Genomic DNA, 21,514 nt, shown 5'->3' with positions numbered 1-21,514 from the left:
TTTTGGCTCAGATAGAAACCCTGTGGGCCGCCAGTTGGGGAACCCTAGAGTAGCATACCCAACAGGCTAATGCTACAGCTAGTGTACCCAACAGGCTAATGCTACAGCTAGTGTACCCAACAGGCTAATGCTACAGCTAGTGTACCCAACAGGCTAATGCTACAGCTAGTGTACCCAACAGGCTAATGCTACAGCTAGTGTACCCAACAGGCTAATGCTACAGCTAGTGTACCCAACAGGCTAATGCTACAGCTAGTGTACCCAACAGGCTAATGCTACAGCTAGTGTACCCAACAGGCTAATGCTACAGCTAGTGTACCCAACAGGCTAATGCTACAGCTAGTGTACCCAACAGGCTAATGCTACAGCTAGTGTACCCAACAGGCTAATGCTACAGCTAGTGTACCCAACAGGCTAATGCTACAGCTAGTGTACCCAACAGGCTAATGCTACAGCTAGTGTACCCAACAGGCTAATGCTACAGCTAGTATACCCAACAGGCTAATGCTACAGCTAGTATACCCAACAGGCTAATGCTACAGCTAGTGTACCCAACAGGCTAATGCTACAGCTAGTGTACCCAACAGTCTAATGCTATAACTAGCATATCCAACAGGCTAATGCTACAGCTAGCATACCAACAGTCTAATGCTACAGCTAGCATACCAACAGTCTAATGCTACAGCTAGTACAATGGTGTATGATGATGACAACAACACCACCTCATCCCCCTAACCTGCAGCACAGACACACTGCTGCTCCTCCACATGGAGTTGGCTGGTTGCAGCCCGCTCACAGCCCACTCATTCTAAGTATATCACTCCTGCTGCTTCAGACTTCAATGCATGCTGCAGGAAATGTTAGGTTGTAATCTTCTCTTTGCTTATTGGTTATGTAGTTTCTAAATATTCTAAAGTTGTTTTCTCTAAAGCTTCCTTTTCGGGAAAAAGAGCCTTACTGTTTAAATGGAGGTCCAGAGTAAGAACACCAAACACTTTGGCAAAGACATGGTCTGAATAACTGTGGTGCTGACGGGGAACAGTAGGTGAAAGTCTGACATGGTCTGAGTAACTGTGGTGCTGACGGGGAACAGTAGGTGAAAGTCTGACATGGTCTGAGTAACTGTGGTGCTGACCGGGGACAGTAGGTGAAAGTCTGACATGGTCTGAGTAACTGTGGTGCTGACGGGGGACAGTAGGTGAAAGTCTGACATGGTCTGAGTAACTGTGGTGCTGACGGGGGACAGTAGGTGAAAGTCTGACATGGTCTGAGTAACTGTGGTGCTGACGGGGGACAGTAGGTGAAAGTCTGACATGGTCTGAGTAACTGGTGCTGACGGGGAACAGTAGGTGAAAGTCTGACATGGTCTGAATAACTGTGGTGCTGACGGGGGACAGGAGGGGAAAGTCTGACATGGTCTGAGTAACTGTGGTGCTGACGGGGGACAGTAGGTGAAAGTCTGACATGGTCTGAGTAACTGTGGTGCTGACGGGGGACAGGAGGGGAAAGTCTGACATGGTCTGAGTAACTGTGGTGCTGACGGGGGACAGTAGGTGAAAGAGTAGCTGTTCAAACTACAGGTCGACCGATTATGAGTTTTCAACGCCGATACCGATTATTGGATGACCCCCCCAAAAAAAGCCGGAACCGATTAATTGGCCGATTTTATTTATTTATTTGTAATAATGACAATTACAACACTACTGAATGAACATTTATTTGAACTTAATATAATACAACAATAAAATCAATTTAGCCTCAAATAAATAATGAAACATGTTCAATTTGGTTTAAATAATGCAAAAACAAAGTGTTGGAGAAGAAAGTAAAAGTGCAATATGTGCCATGTAAAAAAGCTAATGTTTAAGTTCCTTGCTCAGAACATGAGAACATATAAAAGCTGGTGGTTCCTTTTAACATGAGTCTTCAATATTCCCAGTTAAGAAGTTTTAGGTTGTAGTTATTATAGGAATTATAGGACTATTTCTCTCTATACCATTTGTATTTCATATACAGTGGGGAGAACAAGTATTTGATAAACTGCCGATTTTGCAGGTTTTCCTACTTACAAAGCATGTAGAGGTCTGTAATTTTTATCATAGGTACACTTCAACTGTGAGAGACGGAATCTAAAACAAAAATCCAGAAAATCACATTGTATTATTTTTAAATAATTAATTAGCATTTTATTTATTTCGTTGTCCAAAAATACCGATTTCCGATTGTTATGAAAACTTGAAATCGGCCCTAATTAATCGGTCGACCTCTAGTTCAAACGCAAAGTGTGTTTGTGTGTTTGGGCCGGGATGATAACCGTTAGTATCTTGGGAAGGAAACAGAAAACAAAGCGGATTTAACTTCTTCAGGAAAACAGCCCTAATGTTGGAAACAAACATCATTATGATGTCATCTAGAGTCCTGTATCTTCCTCAAGCTACAGCACACAATATTCTACAGCAGGTTTTTAAAAGGAACTAAGAGTTAAATCTGCTTTGTCTTTTCATTTTTGGCATGTAAAACATATTGCGATACTGATATCGTCACAGCTCTAGTGGGTGTGTGTGTGTGTGTGTGTGGTTCAGCCATTTAGTCAGATGCTCACCGTCAGGTAACGAGCGTCCAGCTCAACCTTCTTCTCCAGCTCAGACAGCAGCTCGTTGTGGAAAGACTTCAGCTGCATGGACAGATGGAGAGATTGAGGGGTGTAGAGAAGCACAGGGTTAATGGTGACATCACTCTCACAACAGAACAGACTTAGGACTAGCTGATCATCCTGACCATGTGATCATCTAGAGCAGGGGTGTCAAACTCATTCCACGGAGGGCCTAGTGTCTGCAGGTTTTTGGTTTTTCCTTTCAATAAAGCCCTAGACAACCAGGTGTGGGGAGTTCCTAACTAATTAGTGATGTTAATTCATCAATCAAGTATGAGGGAGGAGCGAAAACCCGCAGACACTCGGCCCCCCGTGGAATGAGTTTGACACCTGTGATCTAGAGGAACATCATGTATTCTAAGCCTTATAATAACACAAATACATGCTTATAACGCTGGTTTTACAATAGCTGTTTTTTCTATACATCGGCAGGACAGAACGGCAGCGTCGGGTAAGCTCAGGGGAGGGGGCGTGTGTCTTTATTAACAACAGCTGGTGTGCAATCTCCAATATTATGGAAGTCTCCAGGTTCTGCTCGCCTGAATTACAATACCTCATGATAAGCTGTAGACCTTAAACACTCTTGGTAAATAGTTTTCATCTATATTTTTCGTAGCCATCTATTTACCACCACAAACCGATGCTGGCACTAAGACTGCACTCAACGAGCTGTATAACACAAACCCTCCCCTAAGCAAACAAGAAAATGCTCACCCAGAGGCGGCGCTCCTATTGGCCGGTGATTTTATTTTAGAATCTTTTACTTTTACCCCTTTTTTCTCCCAAATGTCATGGTATCCAATTGGTAGTTATAGTCTTGTCTCATCGCTGCAACTCCCGTATGGACTCGGGAGAGGCGAAGGTCGAGAGCCACGCGTCCTCCGAAACACAACCCAGCCAAGCCGCACTGCTTCTTGACACAATGCCCGCTTAACCCGGAAGCCAGCCACACCAATGTGTCAGAGGAAACACCGTACACCTGGTGACCGTGTCAGCGTGCACTGCTCCCGGCCCAGCACAGGAGTCGCTAGAGCGCAATGGGACAAGGACAAACTCTCCCCTAACCTGGACGACACTGGGCCAATTGTGCGCCGCCCCATGGGTCTCCCGGTTGCGGCTGTCTGCGACAGAGCCTGACTTGAACCAGGATCTCTAGTGGCACAGCTATCAACTGCGATGCAGTGCCTTAGACCACTGGCCCACTCGAGAATCCGGCGATTTTATTACAGCAAAACTGAAATCTGTTTTACTTAATTTCTACCAGCATGTCACCTGTGCAACCAGAAGCGGAAACTCTAGACCACCTTTACTCCACACACAGAGACGCATACAAAGCTCTCCGTCGGTCTCCGTTTGTCAAATCTGACCACAACTCTATCCTCCTGATTCCAGCTTACAAGCAAAAACTCAAACCGGAAGTACCAGTGATGTGTGCAATACAGAAGTGGTCCGATGAAGCGGATGCTTAGCTACAGGACTGTTTACTAGCACAGACTGGAATATGCTCTGGGATTTATCCGTTGGCATTGAGAAGTTTACCACATCAATCACCAGCTTCATTAATAAATGTGTCGACAATGTCGACTCCACAGTAACCGTACGTACATATGCCAACCAGAAGCCATGGATTACAGGCAAAATCCACTCTGAGCTAAAGGTTAGAGCTGTCGTTTTCAAGGAGAGGGACACTAATGCGGACACTTATAAGAAATCCCGTTAAGCCCCCTGACAAACCATGAAACAGGCAAAGCATCATTACAGGACCAAGATCAAATCCCACTAAACTGGCGTTGACGCTCGTCAGGCAGGGCTTGCAAACTATCACACATTACAAAGGGAAACCCATCCGTGAGATGCCCGGTGACGCAAGCTTACCAGACGAGCTAAATACCTTCTATGCTCGCTTCGAGGCAAGCAACACTGAACCATGCATGAGAGCACCAGCTGTTCCAGACAACTGTGTGATCACGCTCGCCGTAGCCAATGTGAGTAAGACCTTGAAACAGGTTAACATTAACAGGGCCAGACGGATTACCATGATGCATACTCGGCGCATGCGCTGACCAGCAGGCAAGTGTCTTCACTGACATTTTCAACCTCTCCCTGACACATAGACCACCATAGTCCCTGTGCCCAACAACACCACGGTAACCTGTCTAAATGACCATCACCCCGTAGCACTCACATCTGTAGCCATGAAATGCTTTGAAAGACTTGTCATGGCTCACATCAACACCATCATCCCAGACACCCTGGACCCACTCCAATGTGCGAACCTCCCCAAAAGATGACGCAATCCCTACTTTACTCCACACTGCCCTTTCCCACCTGGACAGAAGGAACACCTACATGGGAATGCTGTTCTTAGACTACAGCTCAGCATTTAAATCAAAGTTAATTGACCTCTATTCCTACAGTACACCATCTCCTCTAGCAATCTGCTTAGGATTGTGTCATAAAGTCCTTATGAAGGTTCATATACCCACCATCTCCTCTAGCTGTACTTGGATCTGTCTGTGGACCTCCGCCATCTGAAACAGCACGTCCCCTAAAGAGAAACACACAGAGCAGATGTCAACAAACATCCCTCACTACAGACAGGGGAGAGAGGAAGGGAAGAGAAAGAGCGAGAGAGAGCGAGAGAGAGCGAGAGAAAGTGGGAAGAGAGCGAGAGAGGAATGGGAAGAGAGAGCGAGAGAGGAGAGCGAGAAAGCGAGAGAGAGAGAGCGAGAAAGCGAGAGAGAGAGAGCGAGAAAGCGAGAGAGAGAGAGCGAGAGAGAGAGAGCGAGAGAGAGAGAGCGAGAAAGCGCGAGAGAGAGAGCGAGAAAGCGAGAGAGAGCATGAGAGGGGAGAGAGGGAGCACGAGAGGGGAGAGAAAGAGCACGAGAGGGGAGAGAAAGAGCACGAGAGGGGAGAGAAAGAGCACGAGAGGGGAGAGAGAGCACGAGAGGGGAGAGAGAGAGCACGAGAGGGGAGAGAGAGAGCACGAGAGGGGAGAGAGAGAGCACGAGAGGGGAGAGAGAGAGCACGAGAGGGGAGAGAGAGAGCACGAGAGGGGAGAGAGAGAGCACGAGAGGGGAGAGAGAGAGCACGAGAGGGGAGAGAGAGAGCACGAGAGGGGAGAGAGAGCATTAGAGGGGAGAGAGAGCATTAGAGGGGAGAGAGAGAGCACAAGAGGGGAGAGAGAGCATTAGAGGGGAGAGAGAGAGCACAAGAGGGGAGAGAGAGAGCACAAGAGGGGAGAGAGAGCATTAGAGGGGAGAGAGAGAGCACAAGAGGGGAGAGAGAGCATTAGAGGGGAGAGAGAGAGCACAAGAGGGGAGAGAGAGAGCACAAGAGGGGAGAGAGAGCATTAGAGGGGAGAGAGAGAGCACAAGAGGGGAGAGAGAGCATTAGAGGGGAGAGAGAGAGCACAAGAGGGGAGAGAGAGAGCACAAGAGGGGAGAGAGAGAGCACAAGAGGGGAGAGAGAGAGCACAAGAGGGGAGAGAGAGAGCACAAGAGGGGAGAGAGAGAGCACAAGAGGGGAGAGAGAGAGCATTAGAGGGGAGAGAGAGAGCACAAGAGGGGAGAGAGAGAGCACAAGAGGGGAGAGAGAGAGCACAAGAGGGGAGAGAGAGAGCATTAGAGGGGAGAGAGAGAGCACAAGAGGGGAGAGAGAGAGCATTAGAGGGGAGAGAGAGAGCACAAGAGGGGAGAGAGAGCATTAGAGGGGAGAGAGAGAGCACAAGAGGGGAGAGAGAGAGCACGAGAGGGGAGAGAGAGAGCCCGAGAGGGGAGAGAGAGAGCACAAGAGGGGAGAGAGAGCATTAGAGGGGAGAGAGAGAGCACAAGAGGGGAGAGAGAGAGCACGAGAGGGGAGAGAGAGAGCCCGAGAGGGGAGAGAGAGCATTAGAGGGGAGAGAGAGAGCATTAGAGGGGAGAGAGAGCATTAGAGGGGAGAGAGAGAGCACAAGAGGGGAGAGAGAGAGCACAAGAGGGGAGAGAGAGCATTAGAGGGGAGAGAGAGAGCATTAGAGGGGAGAGAGAGCATTAGAGGGGAGAGAGAGAGCACAAGAGGGGAGAGAGAGAGCACGAGAGGGGAGAGAGAGAGCCCGAGAGGGGAGAGAGAGCATTAGAGGGGAGAGAGAGAGCACAAGAGGGGAGAGAGAGCACGAGAGGGGAGAGAGAGAGCACAAGAGGGGAGAGAGAGAGCATTAGAGGGGAGAGAGAGAGCATTAGAGGGGAGAGAGAGAGCATGAGAGGGGAGAGAGAGAGCACAAGAGGGGAGAGAGAGAGCACAAGAGGGGAGAGAGAGCACGAGAGGGGAGAGAGAGAGCATTAGAGGGGAGAGAGAGAGCACAAGAGGGGAGAGAGAGCACGAGAGGGGAGAGAGAGAGCACAAGAGGGGAGAGAGAGAGAGCACGAGAGGGGAGAGAGAGAGCCCGAGAGGGGAGAGAGAGCATTAGAGGGGAGAGAGAGAGCACAAGAGGGGAGAGAGAGCACGAGAGGGGAGAGAGAGAGCACAAGAGGGGAGAGAGAGAGCATTAGAGGGGAGAGAGAGAGCATTAGAGGGGAGAGAGAGAGCATGAGAGGGGAGAGAGAGAGCACAAGAGGGGAGAGAGAGAGCACAAGAGGGGAGAGAGAGCACGAGAGGGGAGAGAGAGAGCATTAGAGGGGAGAGAGAGAGCATTAGAGGGGAGAGAGAGAGCACAAGAGGGGAGAGAGAGCATTAGAGGGGAGAGAGAGAGCCCAGTGTGCAGAGAACCCATGCAGCAACACAACGACACAACAGACGCACTAACAGACAGAGGACAGACTGGTAGCCAGGATGGTGCATGGTGGAACATTGGATGTCTCAACAGGAAACACATTTAACAGATAAATAAAATACAATGACACATTAAACAAGACAGAAAGGAAAGGAGGAGGGAAGGAAACGATGCAAATAAACAAGAAGGACCTCTTCTAAAGAAGATGTAGTGAAAGAAAGCACTTCAAAAAGGGGTACAAGCAAAACATATATATTATTCAAACTTGAAATAACTGCTGGTGTTTTATGTCGGGATCAAACATATTGCCTTGGTTGGTTTATCTTTATATTGGCAATATGACAAATAAATAAAATAAAAACAGCTCATCTCCAAACGAAAGAGGAGTGAAAGAGAGAGAACTAAAGAAGGAGAGGAGAGGGAGAGTCATGCAGCCAGTGGAAGACTTGTCCTGGTGTTTTTAATATACCTACATGCTGCCTCTTCTGATTATGCAATGCATTGTAAAGAAAAGGAACAAAATATCTAGATTGAGAAAAGAACAGAGAGCGGAGACCTTGAGAGACAGAAATACAGAGAGAGACCTTGAGAGACAGAAATACAGAGAGAGACCTTGAGAGACAGAAATACAGAGAGAGACCTTGAGAGACAGAAATACAGAGAGAGACCTTGAGAGACAGAAATACAGAGAGAGACCTTGAGAGACAGAAATACAGAGAGAGACCTTGAGAGACAGAAATACAGAGAGAAACCTTGAGAGACAGAAATACAGAGAGAGACCTTGAGAGACAGAAATACAGAGAGAGAACTTGAGAGACAGAAATACAGAGAGAGACCTTGAGAGACAGAAATACAGAGAGACCTTGAGAGACAGAAATACAGAGAGAGACCTTGAGAGACAGAAATACAGAGAGAGACCTTGAGAGACAGAAATACAGAGAGAGACCTTGAGAGACAGAAATACAGAGAGAGACCTTGAGAGACAGAAATACAGAGAGAAACCTTGAGAGACAGAAATACAGAGAGACCTTGAGAGACAGAAATACAGAGAGAGAACTTGAGAGACAGAAATACAGAGAGAGACCTTGAGAGACAGAAATACAGAGAGAGACCTTGAGAGACAGAAATACAGAGAGAGACCTTGAGAGACAGAAATACAGAGAGAGACCTTGAGAGACAGAAATACAGAGAGAGACCTTGAGACAGAAATACAGAGAGAGACCTTGAGAGACAGAAATACAGAGAGAGACCTTGAGAGACAGAAATACAGAGAGAGACCTTGAGAGACAGAAATACAGAGAGAGACCTTGAGAGACAGAAATACAGAGAGAGACCTTGAGAGACAGAGCGAGAGAGACAGAAAGAGAGAAAAAGTAAGAGACATTACAGAGAGGATGGAAACAGGTTCCCATGACCAAGTCCAAACCCTCCTTTAGCAAACACCAGAGGACTATGAACAAGACTAAACAGAGTGTCTACTCTAAATACACATGGCTAAAATAGTCAGACCCAGAGTGCATTTGTGATTAAAGCAAAGCCATTTAGAATGGAAATACATTTTCAAATAGCACATTTATTAAATATTTGCGTGAAATATTTGTAAAGAACCTCTACCACAAAGTCAAGACTAGTTTTATGTGTTTGATGACCCTTTACTAAAGAACATTAAAGAGTCTAAGTCTTCAAACCTTAGAAATCTTTCTATCAGAGAACTCCTTCCATCAAGTCCTCAGAGCCATCTGATGTTAAGAAGATGGGGCCTGATCCATCTCAGTTCTAATGTTAAAGACTCTGATCCATCTCAGTTCTAATGTTAAAGACTCTGATCCATCTCAGTTCTAATGTTAAAGACTCTGATCCATCTCAGTTCTAATGTTAAAGACTCTAATCCATCTCAGTTCTAATGTTAAAGACTCTGATCCATCTCAGTTCTAATGTTAAAGACTCTGATCCATCTCAGTTCTAATGTTAAAGACTCTGATCCATCTCAGTTCTAATGTTAAAGACTCTGATCCATCTCAGTTCTAATGTTAAAGACTCTGATCCATCTCAGTTCTAATGTTAAAGACTCTAATCCATCTCAGTTCTAATGTTAAAGACTCTGATCCATCTCAGTTCTAATGTTAAAGACTCTGATCCATCTCAGTTCTAATGTTAAAGACTCTGATCCATCTCAGTTCTAATGTTAAAGACTCTGATCCATCTCAGTTCTAATGTTACAGACTCTGATCCATCTCAGTTCTAATGTTAAAAACACTCTGATCCATCTCAGTTCTAATGTTAAAGACTCTGATCCATCTCAGTTCTAATGTTAAAGACTCTGATCCATCTCAGTTCTAATGTTAAAGACTTTGATCCATCTCAGTTCTAATGTTACAGACTCTGATCCATCTCAGTTCTAATGTTAAAGACTCTGATCCATCTCAGTTCTAATGTTAAAAACTCTGATCCATCTCAGTTCTAATGTTAAAGACTCTGATCCATCAGTTCTAATGTTAAAGACTCTGATCCATCTCAGTTCTAATGTTAAAGACTCTGATCCATCTCAGTTCTAATGTTAAAGACTCTGATCCATCAGTTCTAATGTTAAAGACTCTGATCCATCTCAGTTCTAATGTTAAAAAGACTGATCCATCTCAGTTCTAATGTATGTATCAGTGGGGTTTAGACTGGTCTGTATCTCATCAGACAGAATGTATCAGTGGGGTTTAGACTGGTCTGTATCTCATCAGACAGAATGTATCAGTGAGGTTTAGACTGGTCTGTATCTCATCAGACAGAACGTATCAGTGTGGTTTAGACTGGTCTGTATCTCATCAGACAGAATGTATCAGTGAGGTTTAGACTGGTCTGTATCTCATCAGACAGAATGTATCAGTGTGGTTTAGACTGGTCTGTATCTCATCAGACAGAATGTATCAGTGGGGTTTAGACTGGTCTGTATCTCATCAGACAGAATGTATCAGTGAGGTTTAGACTGGTCTGTATCTCAGACAGAATGTATCAGTGTGGTTTAGACTGGTCTGTATCTCAGACAGAATGTATCAGTGGGGTTTAGACTGGTCTGTATCTCAGACAGAATGTATCAGTGGGGTTTAGACTGGTCTGTATCTCAGACAGAACGTATCAGTGGGGTTTAGACTGGTCTGTATCTCAGACAGAATGTATCAGTGGGGTTTAGACTGGTCTGTATCTCATCAGACAGAACGTATCAGTGAGGTTTAGACTGGTCTGTATCTCATCAGACAGAATGTATCAGTGGGGTTTAGACTGGTCTGTATCTCATCAGACAGAATGTATCAGTGTGGTTTAGACTGGTCTGTATCTCATCAGACAGAATGTATCAGTGGGGTTTAGACTGGTCTGTATCTCAGACAGAATGTATCAGTGGGGTTTAGACTGGTCTGTATCTCAGACAGAATGTATCAGTGGGGTTTAGACTGGTCTGTATCTCATCAGACAGAATGTATCAGTGGGGTTTAGACTGGTCTGTATCTCATCAGACAGAATGTATCAGTGGGGTTTAGACTGGTCTGTATCTCATCAGACAGAATGTATCAGTGGGGTTTAGACTGGTCTGTATCTCAGACAGAATGTATCAGTGGGGTTTAGACTGGTCTGTATCTCATCAGACAGAACGTATCAGTGTGGTTTAGACTGGTCTGTATCTCATCAGACAGAATGTATCAGTGTGGTTTAGACTGGTCTGTATCTCAGACAGAATGTATCAGTGTGGTTTAGACTGGTCTATATCAAGAGAAGAGAACAGAGTACTGGCTACACACACTAAAGACAGACAGATATCACAAAAACAACAGCAAAACAGAGCAGCAAGGCAGAGTGGGTTGTTAAATAGAGGAGATAGAACACAGTAGAACTAATCATTCTAACCCTGCAGAGGAGGGAGGGAGATCACAGTAGAACTAATCATTCTAACCCTGTAGAGGGAGATCACAGTAGAACTAATCATTCTAACCCTGTAGAGGGAGAACACAGTAGAACTAGTCATTCTAACCCTGTAGAGGGAGAACACAGTAGAACTAGTCATTCTAACCCTGTAGAGGGAGAACACAGTAGAACTAGTCATTCTAACCCTGTAGAGGGAGAACACAGTAGAACTAGTCATTCTAACCCTGTAGAGGGAGATCACAGTAGAACTAATCATTCTAACCCTGTAGAGGGAGAACACAGTAGAACTAATCATTCTAACCCTGTAGAGGGAGAACACAGTAGAACTAGTTATTCTAACCCTGTAGAGGGAGAACACAGTAGAACTAGTCATTCTAACCCTGTAGAGGGAGAACACAGTAGAACTAGTCATTCTAACCCTGTAGAGGGAGAACACAGTAGAACTAGTCATTCTAACCCTGTAGAGGGAGAACACAGTAGAACTAGTCATTCTAACCCTGTAGAGGGAGAACACAGTAGAACTAGTCATTCTAACCCTGTAGAGGGAGAACACAGTAGAACTAGTGATTCTCTGAAAGTAAAAACAGAGAAACAGAAACAGAGCATGTTTTGATTGTCTGTCCATACTCATGTGATTAGCTAAGTTGTAGTTGTAACCTAGAGCCTTGGTATTATGGTAAATAAACAGACTTGAATGGTGTACCAGGTAGACTGATTAGATTGAACGGTGTACCAGGTCGACTGATTAGATTGAATGGTGTACCAGGTAGACTGATTAGATTGAACGGTGTACCAGGTCGACTGATTAGATTGAACGGTGTACCAGGTAGACTGATTAGATTGAACGGTGTACCAGGTCGACTGATTAGATTGAACGGTGTACCAGGTAGACTGATTAGATTGAATGGTGTACCAGGTAGACTGATTAGATTGAATGGTGTACCAGGTAGACTGATTAGATTGAATGGTGTACCAGGTAGACTGATGTTTTCTTTTTCTTTGTGTGTTTGGGAGACCAAGTGCAAGGAGAGAGTGTCTGAGTGTGAAACACACTGATCGTCTGTCCGTCCGTCCGTCTGTCGGTCGAAGCAGAGGAAGCGTTTCTAAGACGATGGAGATGTTTCCTGACTGAGTGTTACAACACTGATCGTCTGTCGGTCTGTCAATCCAAGAAGCACAAGAGCAGGCCATAACATCCTGTCAGGCAGGCAGCTCCAGACACGCAGGCCTGCTAAGCCGATTACAGATAATACTGATCCCCTGATCACAGCCCCCAGGGGCTTAGGGAGCCGGGCATTCTGCTGGTCGGGTCTTAGTGGCTGGATCAATTAACAAATGGGTAGCTATTGGAGGGACGGTCACACACACACCATGACACCATTGTCACACACACACACACACACACACACACACACCCCACCCCCAGTACTCCCCCGTTTGACTGGGTTTAATGTTATTCCTACGGAGTACAACAGGATTTCCTCAACAGGCGTGGCAGGTTGTTTACAACAGAAGACCTATATGATGGAGGGAAAATCTGTTGCATGATGTTCTGGAATAAAGCAGGAATGAATAATAGCGATGTCAAGCAGGTGGAGACACGTTGCCTGATGCTGGAGCTGTTCAGATGGCATTCACTGGGAAAACATGAGGATGTTTCCAGCATGACATTGCAATGGAAATGTTCATTGTTGCCATGACAACTTTATCTTGTATCAAACAGAAAATTCGAAATCGGACACACAAAAAAAAAAACACGTTGGCATGGTTACTGCAGAGACTACTAGACAGAATCAGATGTATGTGTCTCAAATGTCACCCTATAGTCCATAGGCCCATGGTCTACAGTAGTGCACTATATAGGGAATAAGGTGTCATTTGGCACTCAGCCTGAGACAGTATCAATATATGACGTTATTAGGAAACATTGTTTGACTCGGTTGTGTGCAATGATGGTGTGTGTGTGTGTGACAGAAACCAGCAGCCAGCAGAAACCTGAGAGGTTTGGCAGCTTCAACAAGGATGTCCGCATACCAGCTAATCACCATTCAGCTTTGCTATGACAGACGGGTTGATAGGAGAACACCCCCCCCCCCCCCCCCTAATAAATACCACAGTGGTGTATCAGTGTATTACACCCCTCTCTATCCTAACACCACCCACAGCAACATGGAGAACAATAGGCCTGTGTGTCTGTGTGTGTGTGTGTGTGTGTGTCTGCAGGTGAGCTCATTTTAGTCCACACCTGCAAAGCAACACGTGAGCACGTCTGACAGCTCCCAGGTATAAACAGAGCTCAGTGGAGTAAACACAGACCCTTTCCACATTCCCTCGGTTAGTGTATGGATGCTTTCTCATTACAACACTGATATGTAGTCATCACCATCACAGACAGAAAACACCAGAGGAGAGCCTGAGAGGAGAGCCTGAGAGGAGAGCCTGAGAGGAGAGCCTGAGAGGAGAGGAGAGCCTGAGAGGAGAGGAGAGCCTGAGAGGAGAGGAGAGCCTGAGAGGAGAGCCTGAGAGACGAGCCTGAGAGGAGAGCCTGAGAGACGAGCCTGAGAGACGAGCCTGAGAGGAGAGCCTGAGAGGAGAGCCTGAGAGGAGAGCCTGAGAGCCTGAGAGGAGAGCCTGATAGGAGAGGAGAGCCTGAGAGCCTGAGAGGAGAGCCTGATAGGAGAGGAGAGCCTGAGAGCCTGAGAGGAGAGCCTGATAGGAGAGGAGAGCCTGAGAGGAGAGCCTGAGAGGAGAGCCTGAGAGGAGAGCCTGAGAGGAGAGCCTGAGAGGAGAGCCTGAGAGGAGAGCCTGAGAGGAGAGCCTGAGAGCCTGAGAGGAGAGCCTGCGAGGAGAGGAGAGCCTGCGAGGAGAGCCTGAGAGGAGAGCCTGAGAGGAGAGCCTGAGAGGAGAGCCTGAGAGGAGAGGAGAGCCTGAGAGGAGAGGAGAGCCTGAGAGGAGAGGAGAGCCTGAGAGGAGAGGAGAGCCTGAGAGGAGAGGAGAGCCTGAGAGGAGAGGAGAGCCTGAGAGGAGAGGAGAGCCTGAGAGGAGCGTAAGCTGTGAATCAATCAGTGAAGGTCAGACAGGAATCACTATGGGTTGCCATGGAAGCAGCATAATGCTAGGGTTGTTGCCATGGGAGAAGTTGAGGCAGCTGTTTCAAAAAGAAAGTGTGTGTGTAGCTATTAACAAACACTGTTAACACTGTCCTCTCCTACACCTTTTCCTTCATATGACATCAGCAATCTCTCTTCAGGTGACCCTGTCCCACAGCACACTGATGATGCAATCAGGGAGTGGTGTGTTAAGGTGTGTGTGTGTACCTAGCACACAGTCTCTATCCCTCAGGGGGAAACCGACATGAATACTGATAATGGGAGGATTAATAATGTGTGAGACAGGTAACAGCTGAAACCCCTGACAGAGACAGACAGACAGTGTGTGCAGGTGCATGTTACAACAAACAGCGCTAATCTTTACGCAGAGGCGGTTTGAGCTAATTTTCCACATGATCCGTGTCTATGCACCCCACACATTAACTCTATTTATGAACCACGTCTCCTTCCCTCGTTCTCTATGCACCCCACACATTAACTCTATTTATGAACCACGTCTCCTTCCCTCGTTCTCTATGCACCCCACACATTAACTCTATTTATGAACCACGTCTCCTTCCCTCGTTCTCTATGCACCCCACACATTAACTCTATTTATGAACCACGTCTCCTTCCCTCGTTCTCTATGCACCCCACACATTAACTCTATTTATGAACCATGTCTCCTTCCCTCGTTCTCTATGCACCCCACACATTAACTCTATTTATGAACCACGTCTCCTTCCCTCGTTCTCTATGCACCCCACACATTAACTCTATTTATGAACCACGTCTCCTTCCCTCGTTCTCTATGCACCCCACACATTAACTCTATTTATGAACCACGTCTCCTTCCCTCGTTCTCTATGCACCCCCACACATTAACTATTTATGAACCACATCTCCTTCCCTTGTTCTCTATGCACCCCACACATTAACTCTATTTATGAACCACGTCTCCTTCCCTCGTTCTCTATGCACCCCACACATTAACTCTATTTATGAACCACGTCTCCTTCCCTCGTTCTCTATGCACCCCACACATTAACTCTATTTATGAACCACGTCTCCTTCCCTCGTTCTCTATGCAGGCCAGGTATCCACCCATCTCTTTTCTATCCAACTGTCTTCTTAAAACTCTTCTCCCAGTGACCTCAGCCTCTGTGGAGGAAGCTTGTTGATCAACGCACTACATAACCAAAAGTATGTGGACACCTGCTCGTCAAACATCTCATTCCAAAATCATGAACATTAATATGAATTTGCCCCCCCCCCCTTTGCTGCTATAACATCTTCCACTCTTCTGGGAAGATTTTCCACTGTTGGAACATTGCTGTGGGGACTTGCTTCCATTCAGACACAAGAGCATTAGTGAAGTCAGGCACTGATGTTGGGTGATTAGGCCTGGCTCACAGTCAGCGTTGCAATTCATCCCAAAGGTGTTCGACAATAACAGCACTTACAGTTGACCGGGTCAGGTCTAGCAGCGCAGAATTTTGACGAACTGACTTGTTGGAAAGGTGGCATCCTATGATGGTGCCACGTTGAAAGTCACTGAGCTCTTCAGTAAGGCCAGTCTACTGCCAATGTTTGTCTATGGAGATTGCATGGCGGTGCGCAAAATTTTATACACTTGTCAGCAACGGTGTGGCTGAAATAGCCGAATCCAGTCATTTGAAGGAGTGTCCACATACTTTTGTCTATATAGTGTATGTCTGTGTGTGAGGCATAATAGCACAGTGCTAAAAGTGTCAGAGCCTGGTGGCTGTGTAGTTCTCTGTGTGTGTGTGTGTGTGTGTGTGTGTCAGAGCCTGTGTAGTCCCAGGCCACAGCTGCTCCCTACAGCCTACTGACCCAGTAACTTGTTCTACCATGACGTCATCACCCCTGCATGTAGGACAACAGCAGAGACAGTAGGGTCTGTTCAGGAGGGTGTAGTGTTACAGAACTTCAGATTGTATACATTTCTGAGACAGTAGGGTCTGTTCAGGAGGGTGTAGTGTTACAGAATGTTCAGATTGTATACATTTCTGAAACAGTAGGGTCTGAATCACAGCTAAGGGTCACAGTCTCTACCTCAGTGGAGAGTAGAGAGAGAGAGAGGAGAGTGAGGAGAGTAGAGAGAGAGGAGAAGAGAAAGAGAGAGAGTAGAGAGAGAGGAGAAGAGAAAGAGAGAGAGAGTAGAGAAAGAGATACAGTAGAGAGAGCGGGGAGAGAGAGAGCGGGGAGAGGTCGAGGCGAGAGAAAAAGACAGAAAGAGGGATAGAAAGAGACAGACAGACCCAGTCAAACTCAATAGCGTGACAGAGATAATATTCGAGATAGTAACCTTAGGGCAAAGCAGGAGGAGGAAAACGACAACAAAACTTGAGACTTGAGAATTGTCTCTATGAAATGACCTCCAGCAACACTTCCAACTCAGTCAGCTGAGGAGCAGAGTCCTCTGTTGTCCAGGAGAATCCTACTTCTCTGCTTCAGACTACAGAGGCAATGGAAACGGCAGAGAGGGAAGAGGACACTGCTAATCATGATGAGATGGAGAGAGTAAAGAGAGCGAAATATCCCTCTCGTGTGACCAAACTCCAGTCTGAAGACAATGGAAATCAGACAGCCTGTAATTTCCCCAGCACCCTCTACCACAGTAATCAGAACTGTATCAGGGAACAGGGGAGAGGAGTGATTCACCACACAACTCACTCTCTCTCTCTCTCTCTCTCTCTCCCTCACCGTCGCACTACTAACCATATACACACACACCTTACACACGCTAATTAATAAACACGTCCACCCCCCAAAAAGAGAGGGCAAAATCGTTGCTTGCTTTATTGAATTTAAGAAAACATTCCATTCGGCACGAAGGTCTATTGTTCAGAATTCTCCAAAGTGGGCTTGGTGGTAACGGTTTATGACTTAATAACATATATGCACACAGAAAATCAAAAACCAAAGAATATCTTTATTTTCGCGAGGTCGAGGTGTGAGACAAGGCTGCAGTTTGAGTCCAAACCTTTTCAACATTTACATCAATGCATTAGCAGACAGGTTGGACCATTCTGTAGCCCCAGGACTCACACTATTTCGCACAGAGGTAAAACACCTGATGATCTGGTAGTTGCATTACTGATGTAATTGTGATGACAGTCGGTGGTAATGGTAGTAGTAGTAATGATGGTGGTAATGGTAGTAGTAGTAATGATGGTGGTAATGGTAGTAGTAGTAATGATGGTGGTAATGGTAGTAGTAGTAATGATGGTGGTAATGGTAGTAGTAGTAATGATGGTGGTAATGGTAGTAGTAGTAATGATGGTGGTAGTTGCATTACTGATGTAGTTGTGATGACAGTCGGTGGTAATGGTAGTAGTAGTAATGATGGTGGTAATGGTAGTAGTAATAATGATGGTGGTAATGGTAGTAGTAATGATGGTGGTAATGGTAGTAGTAGTAATGTTGGTGGTAATGGTAGTAGTAGTAATGATGGTGATACGTGCAGTACTGATGTAGTTGTGATGACAGTTGGTGGCAATGGTAGTAGTAGTAATGATGGTGGTAATGGTAGTAGTAGTAATGATGGTGGTAATGGTAGTAGTAGTAATGATGGTGGTAATGGTAGTAGTAGTAATGATGGTGGTAGTTGCATTACTGATGTAGTTGTGATGACAGTCGGTGGTAATGGTAGTAGTAGTAATGATGGTGGTAATGGTAGTAGTAATAATGATGGTGGTAATGGTAGTAGTAATGATGGTGGTAATGGTAGTAGTAGTAATGTTGGTGGTAATGGTAGTAGTAGTAATGATGGTGATACGTGCAGTACTGATGTAGTTGTGATGACAGTTGGTGGCAATGGTAGTAGTAGTAATGTTGGTGGTAATGGTAGTAGTAGTAATGATGGTGGTAGTTGCATTACTGATGTAATTGTGATGACAGTTGGTGGCAATGGTAGTAGTAGTAATGTTGGTGGTAATGGTAGTAGTAGTAATGATGGTGGTAATGGTAGTAGTAGTAATGATGGTGGTAATGGTAGTAGTAGTAATGCTGGTGGTAGTTGCAGTACTGATGTAATTGTGATGACAGTTGGTGGTAATGGTAGTAGTAGTAATGATGGTGGTAATGGTAGTAGTAGTAATGATGGTGGTAATGGTAGTAGTAGTAATGATGGTGGTAGTTGTAGTACTGATGTATTTGTGTTGACAGTTGGTGGTAATGGTAGTAGTAGTAATGATGGTGGTAGTTGCATTACTGATGTAATTGTGATGACAGTTGGTGGTAATGGTAGTAGTAGTAATGATGGTGGTAATGGTAGTAGTAGTAATGATGGTGGTAGTTGCATTACTGATGTAATTGTGATGACAGTTGGGGGTAATGGTAGTAGTAGTAATGATGGTGGTAATGGTAGTAGTAGTAATGATGGTGGTAGTTGCATTACTGATGTAATTGTGATGACAGTTGGGGGTAATGGTAGTAGTAGTAATGATGGTGGTAATGGTAGTAGTAGTAATGATGGTGGTAATGGTAGTAGCAGTAATGATGGTGGTAATGGTAGTAGTAGTAATGATGGTGGTAATGGTAGTAGTAGTAATGCTGGTGGTAGTTGCAGTACTGATGTAATTGTGATGACAGTTGGTGGTAATGGTAGTAGTAGTAATGATGGTGGTAGTTGTAGTACTGATGTATTTGTGTTGACAGTTGGTGGTAATGGTAGTAGTAGTAATGATGGTGGTAATGGTAGTAGTAGTAATGATGGTGGTAGTTGCATTACTGATGTAATTGTGATGACGGTCGGTGGTAATGGTAGTAGTAGTAATGATGGTGGTAATGGTAGTAGTAGTAATGATGGTGGTAATGGTAGTAGTAGTAATGTTGGTGGTAGTTGCAGTACTGATGTAGTTGTGATGACAGTCGGTGGTAATGGTAGTAGTAGTAATGATGGTGGTAATGGTAGTAGTAGTAATGATGGTGATACGTGCAGTACTGATGTAGTTGTGATGACAGTCGGTGGTAATGGTAGTAGTAGTAATGATGGTGGTAATGGTAGTAGTAGTAATGATGGTGATACGTGCAGTACTGATGTAGTTGTGATGACAGTCGGTGGTAATGGTAGTAGTAGTAATGATGGTGGTAATGGTAGTAGTAATAATGATGATGGTAATGGTAGTAGTAATGATGGTGGTAATGGTAGTAGTAGTAATGTTGGTGGTAATGGTAGTAGTAGTAATGATGGTGATACGTGCAGTACTGATGTAGTTGTGATGACAGTTGGTGGCAATGGTAGTAGTAGTAATGTTGGTGGTAATGGTAGTAGTAGTAATGATGGTGGTAATGGTAGTAGTAGTAATGCTGGTGGTAGTTGCAGTACTGATGTAATTGTGATGACAGTTGGTGGTAATGGTAGTAGTAGTAATGATGGTGGTAGTTGCATTACTGATGTAGTTGTGATGACAGTTGGTGGTAATGGTAGTAGTAGTAATGATGGTGGTAATGGTAGTAGTAGTAATGCTGGTGGTAGTTGCAGTACTGATGTAGTTGTGATGACAGTTGGTGGTAATGGTAGTAGTAGTAATGATGGTGGTAATGGTAGTAGTAGTAATGATGGTGGTAGTTGCATTACTGATGTAATTGTGATGACAGTTGGTGGTAATGGTAGTAGTAGTAATGATGGTGGTAATGGTAGTAGTAGTAATGATGGTGGTAATGGTAGTAGTAATAATGATGGTGGTAGTTGCATTACTGATGTAATTGTGATGACAGTTGGGGGTAATGGTAGTAGTAGTAATGATGGTGGTAATGGTAGTAGTAATAATGATGGTGGTAGTTGCATTACTGATGTAATTGTGATGACAGTTGGTGGTAATGGTAGTAGTAGTAATGATGGTGGTAATGGTAGTAGTAATAATGATGGTGGTAGTTGCATTACTGATGTAGTTGTGATGACAGTTGGTGGTAATGGTAGTAGTAGTAATGATGGTGGTAATGGTAGTAGTAGTAATGATGGTGGTAGTTGCATTACTGATGTAATTGTGATGACAGTTGGTGGTAATGGTAGTAGTAGTAATGATGGTGGTAATGGTAGTAGTAGTAATGATGGTGGTAATGGTAGTAGTAGTAATGATGGTGGTAGTTGCAGTACTGATGTAATTGTGATGACAGTTGGTGGTAATGGTAGTAGTAATAATGATGGTGGTAATGGTAGTAGTAATAATGATGGTGGTAGTTGCATTACTGATGTAATTGTGATGACAGTTGGTGGTAATGGTAGTAGTAGTAATGATGGTGGTAATGGTAGTAGTAATAATGATGGTGGTAGTTGCATTACTGATGTAATTGTGATGACAGTTGGTGGTAATGGTAGTAGTAATAATGATGGTGGTAATGGTAGTAGTAATAATGATGGTGGTAGTTGCATTACTGATGTAATTGTGATGACAGTTGGGGGTAATGGTAGTAGTAGTAATGATGGTGGTAATGGTAGTAGTAGTAATGATGGTGGTAGTTGCATTACTGATGTAATTGTGATGACAGTTGGGGGTAATGGTAGTAGTAGTAATGATGGTGGTAATGGTAGTAGTAGTAATGATGGTGGTAATGGTAGTAGCAGTAATGATGGTGGTAATGGTAGTAGTAGTAATGATGGTGGTAATGGTAGTAGTAGTAATGATGGTGGTAATGGTAGTAGTATTAATGCTGGTGGTAGTTGCAGTACTGATGTAATTGTGATGACAGTTGGTGGTAATGGTAGTAGTAGTAATGATGGTGGTAGTTGCATTACTGATGTAGTTGTGATGACAGTTGGTGGTAATGGTAGTAGTAGTAATGATGGTGGTAGTTGTAGTACTGATGTAATTGTGTTGACAGTTGGTGGTAATGGTAGTAGTAGTAATGTTGGTGGTAATGGTAGTAGTAGTAATGTTGGTGGTAGTTGCATTACTGATGTAGTTGTGATGACAGTTGGTGGTAATGGTAGTAGTAGTAATGATGGTGGTAATGGTAGTAGTAGTAATGATGGTGATACGTGCAGTACTGATGTAGTTGTGATGACAGTTGGTGGTAATGGTAGTAGTAGTAATGTTGGTGGTAATGGTAGTAGTAGTAATGATGGTGGTAATGGTAGTAGTAGTA

General features: G+C 44.8%; 1 protein-coding gene across 5 annotated transcripts in view; it reads right to left on the bottom strand.

Moving 5' to 3' along the window:
• The window catches only part of LOC129831194 (brain-specific angiogenesis inhibitor 1-associated protein 2-like), a 184,097-nt gene that overhangs the window by 80,635 nt on the left and 81,948 nt on the right, over window positions 1–21,514 (bottom strand). For all 5 annotated transcript variants that reach the window (XM_055894310.1, XM_055894317.1, XM_055894325.1 and 2 more), the window contains exons 4-5: window positions 5,140–5,201; window positions 2,603–2,674 (exon numbers count right to left, since the gene is read on the bottom strand). In XM_055894310.1, the coding sequence (XP_055750285.1) occupies window positions 2,603–2,674; window positions 5,140–5,201 (134 nt within the window). The remainder of the gene's footprint in view (window positions 1–2,602; window positions 2,675–5,139; window positions 5,202–21,514) is intronic.

The sequence above is a fragment of the Salvelinus fontinalis genome, chromosome 2, assembly GCF_029448725.1.
Source record: "Salvelinus fontinalis isolate EN_2023a chromosome 2, ASM2944872v1, whole genome shotgun sequence".
Classification (NCBI taxonomy): Eukaryota; Metazoa; Chordata; class Actinopteri; order Salmoniformes; family Salmonidae; genus Salvelinus; species Salvelinus fontinalis.
The sequence above is the reverse complement of the archived record's forward strand: the minus strand, read 5'-3'. Positions and strand labels throughout refer to the sequence as shown.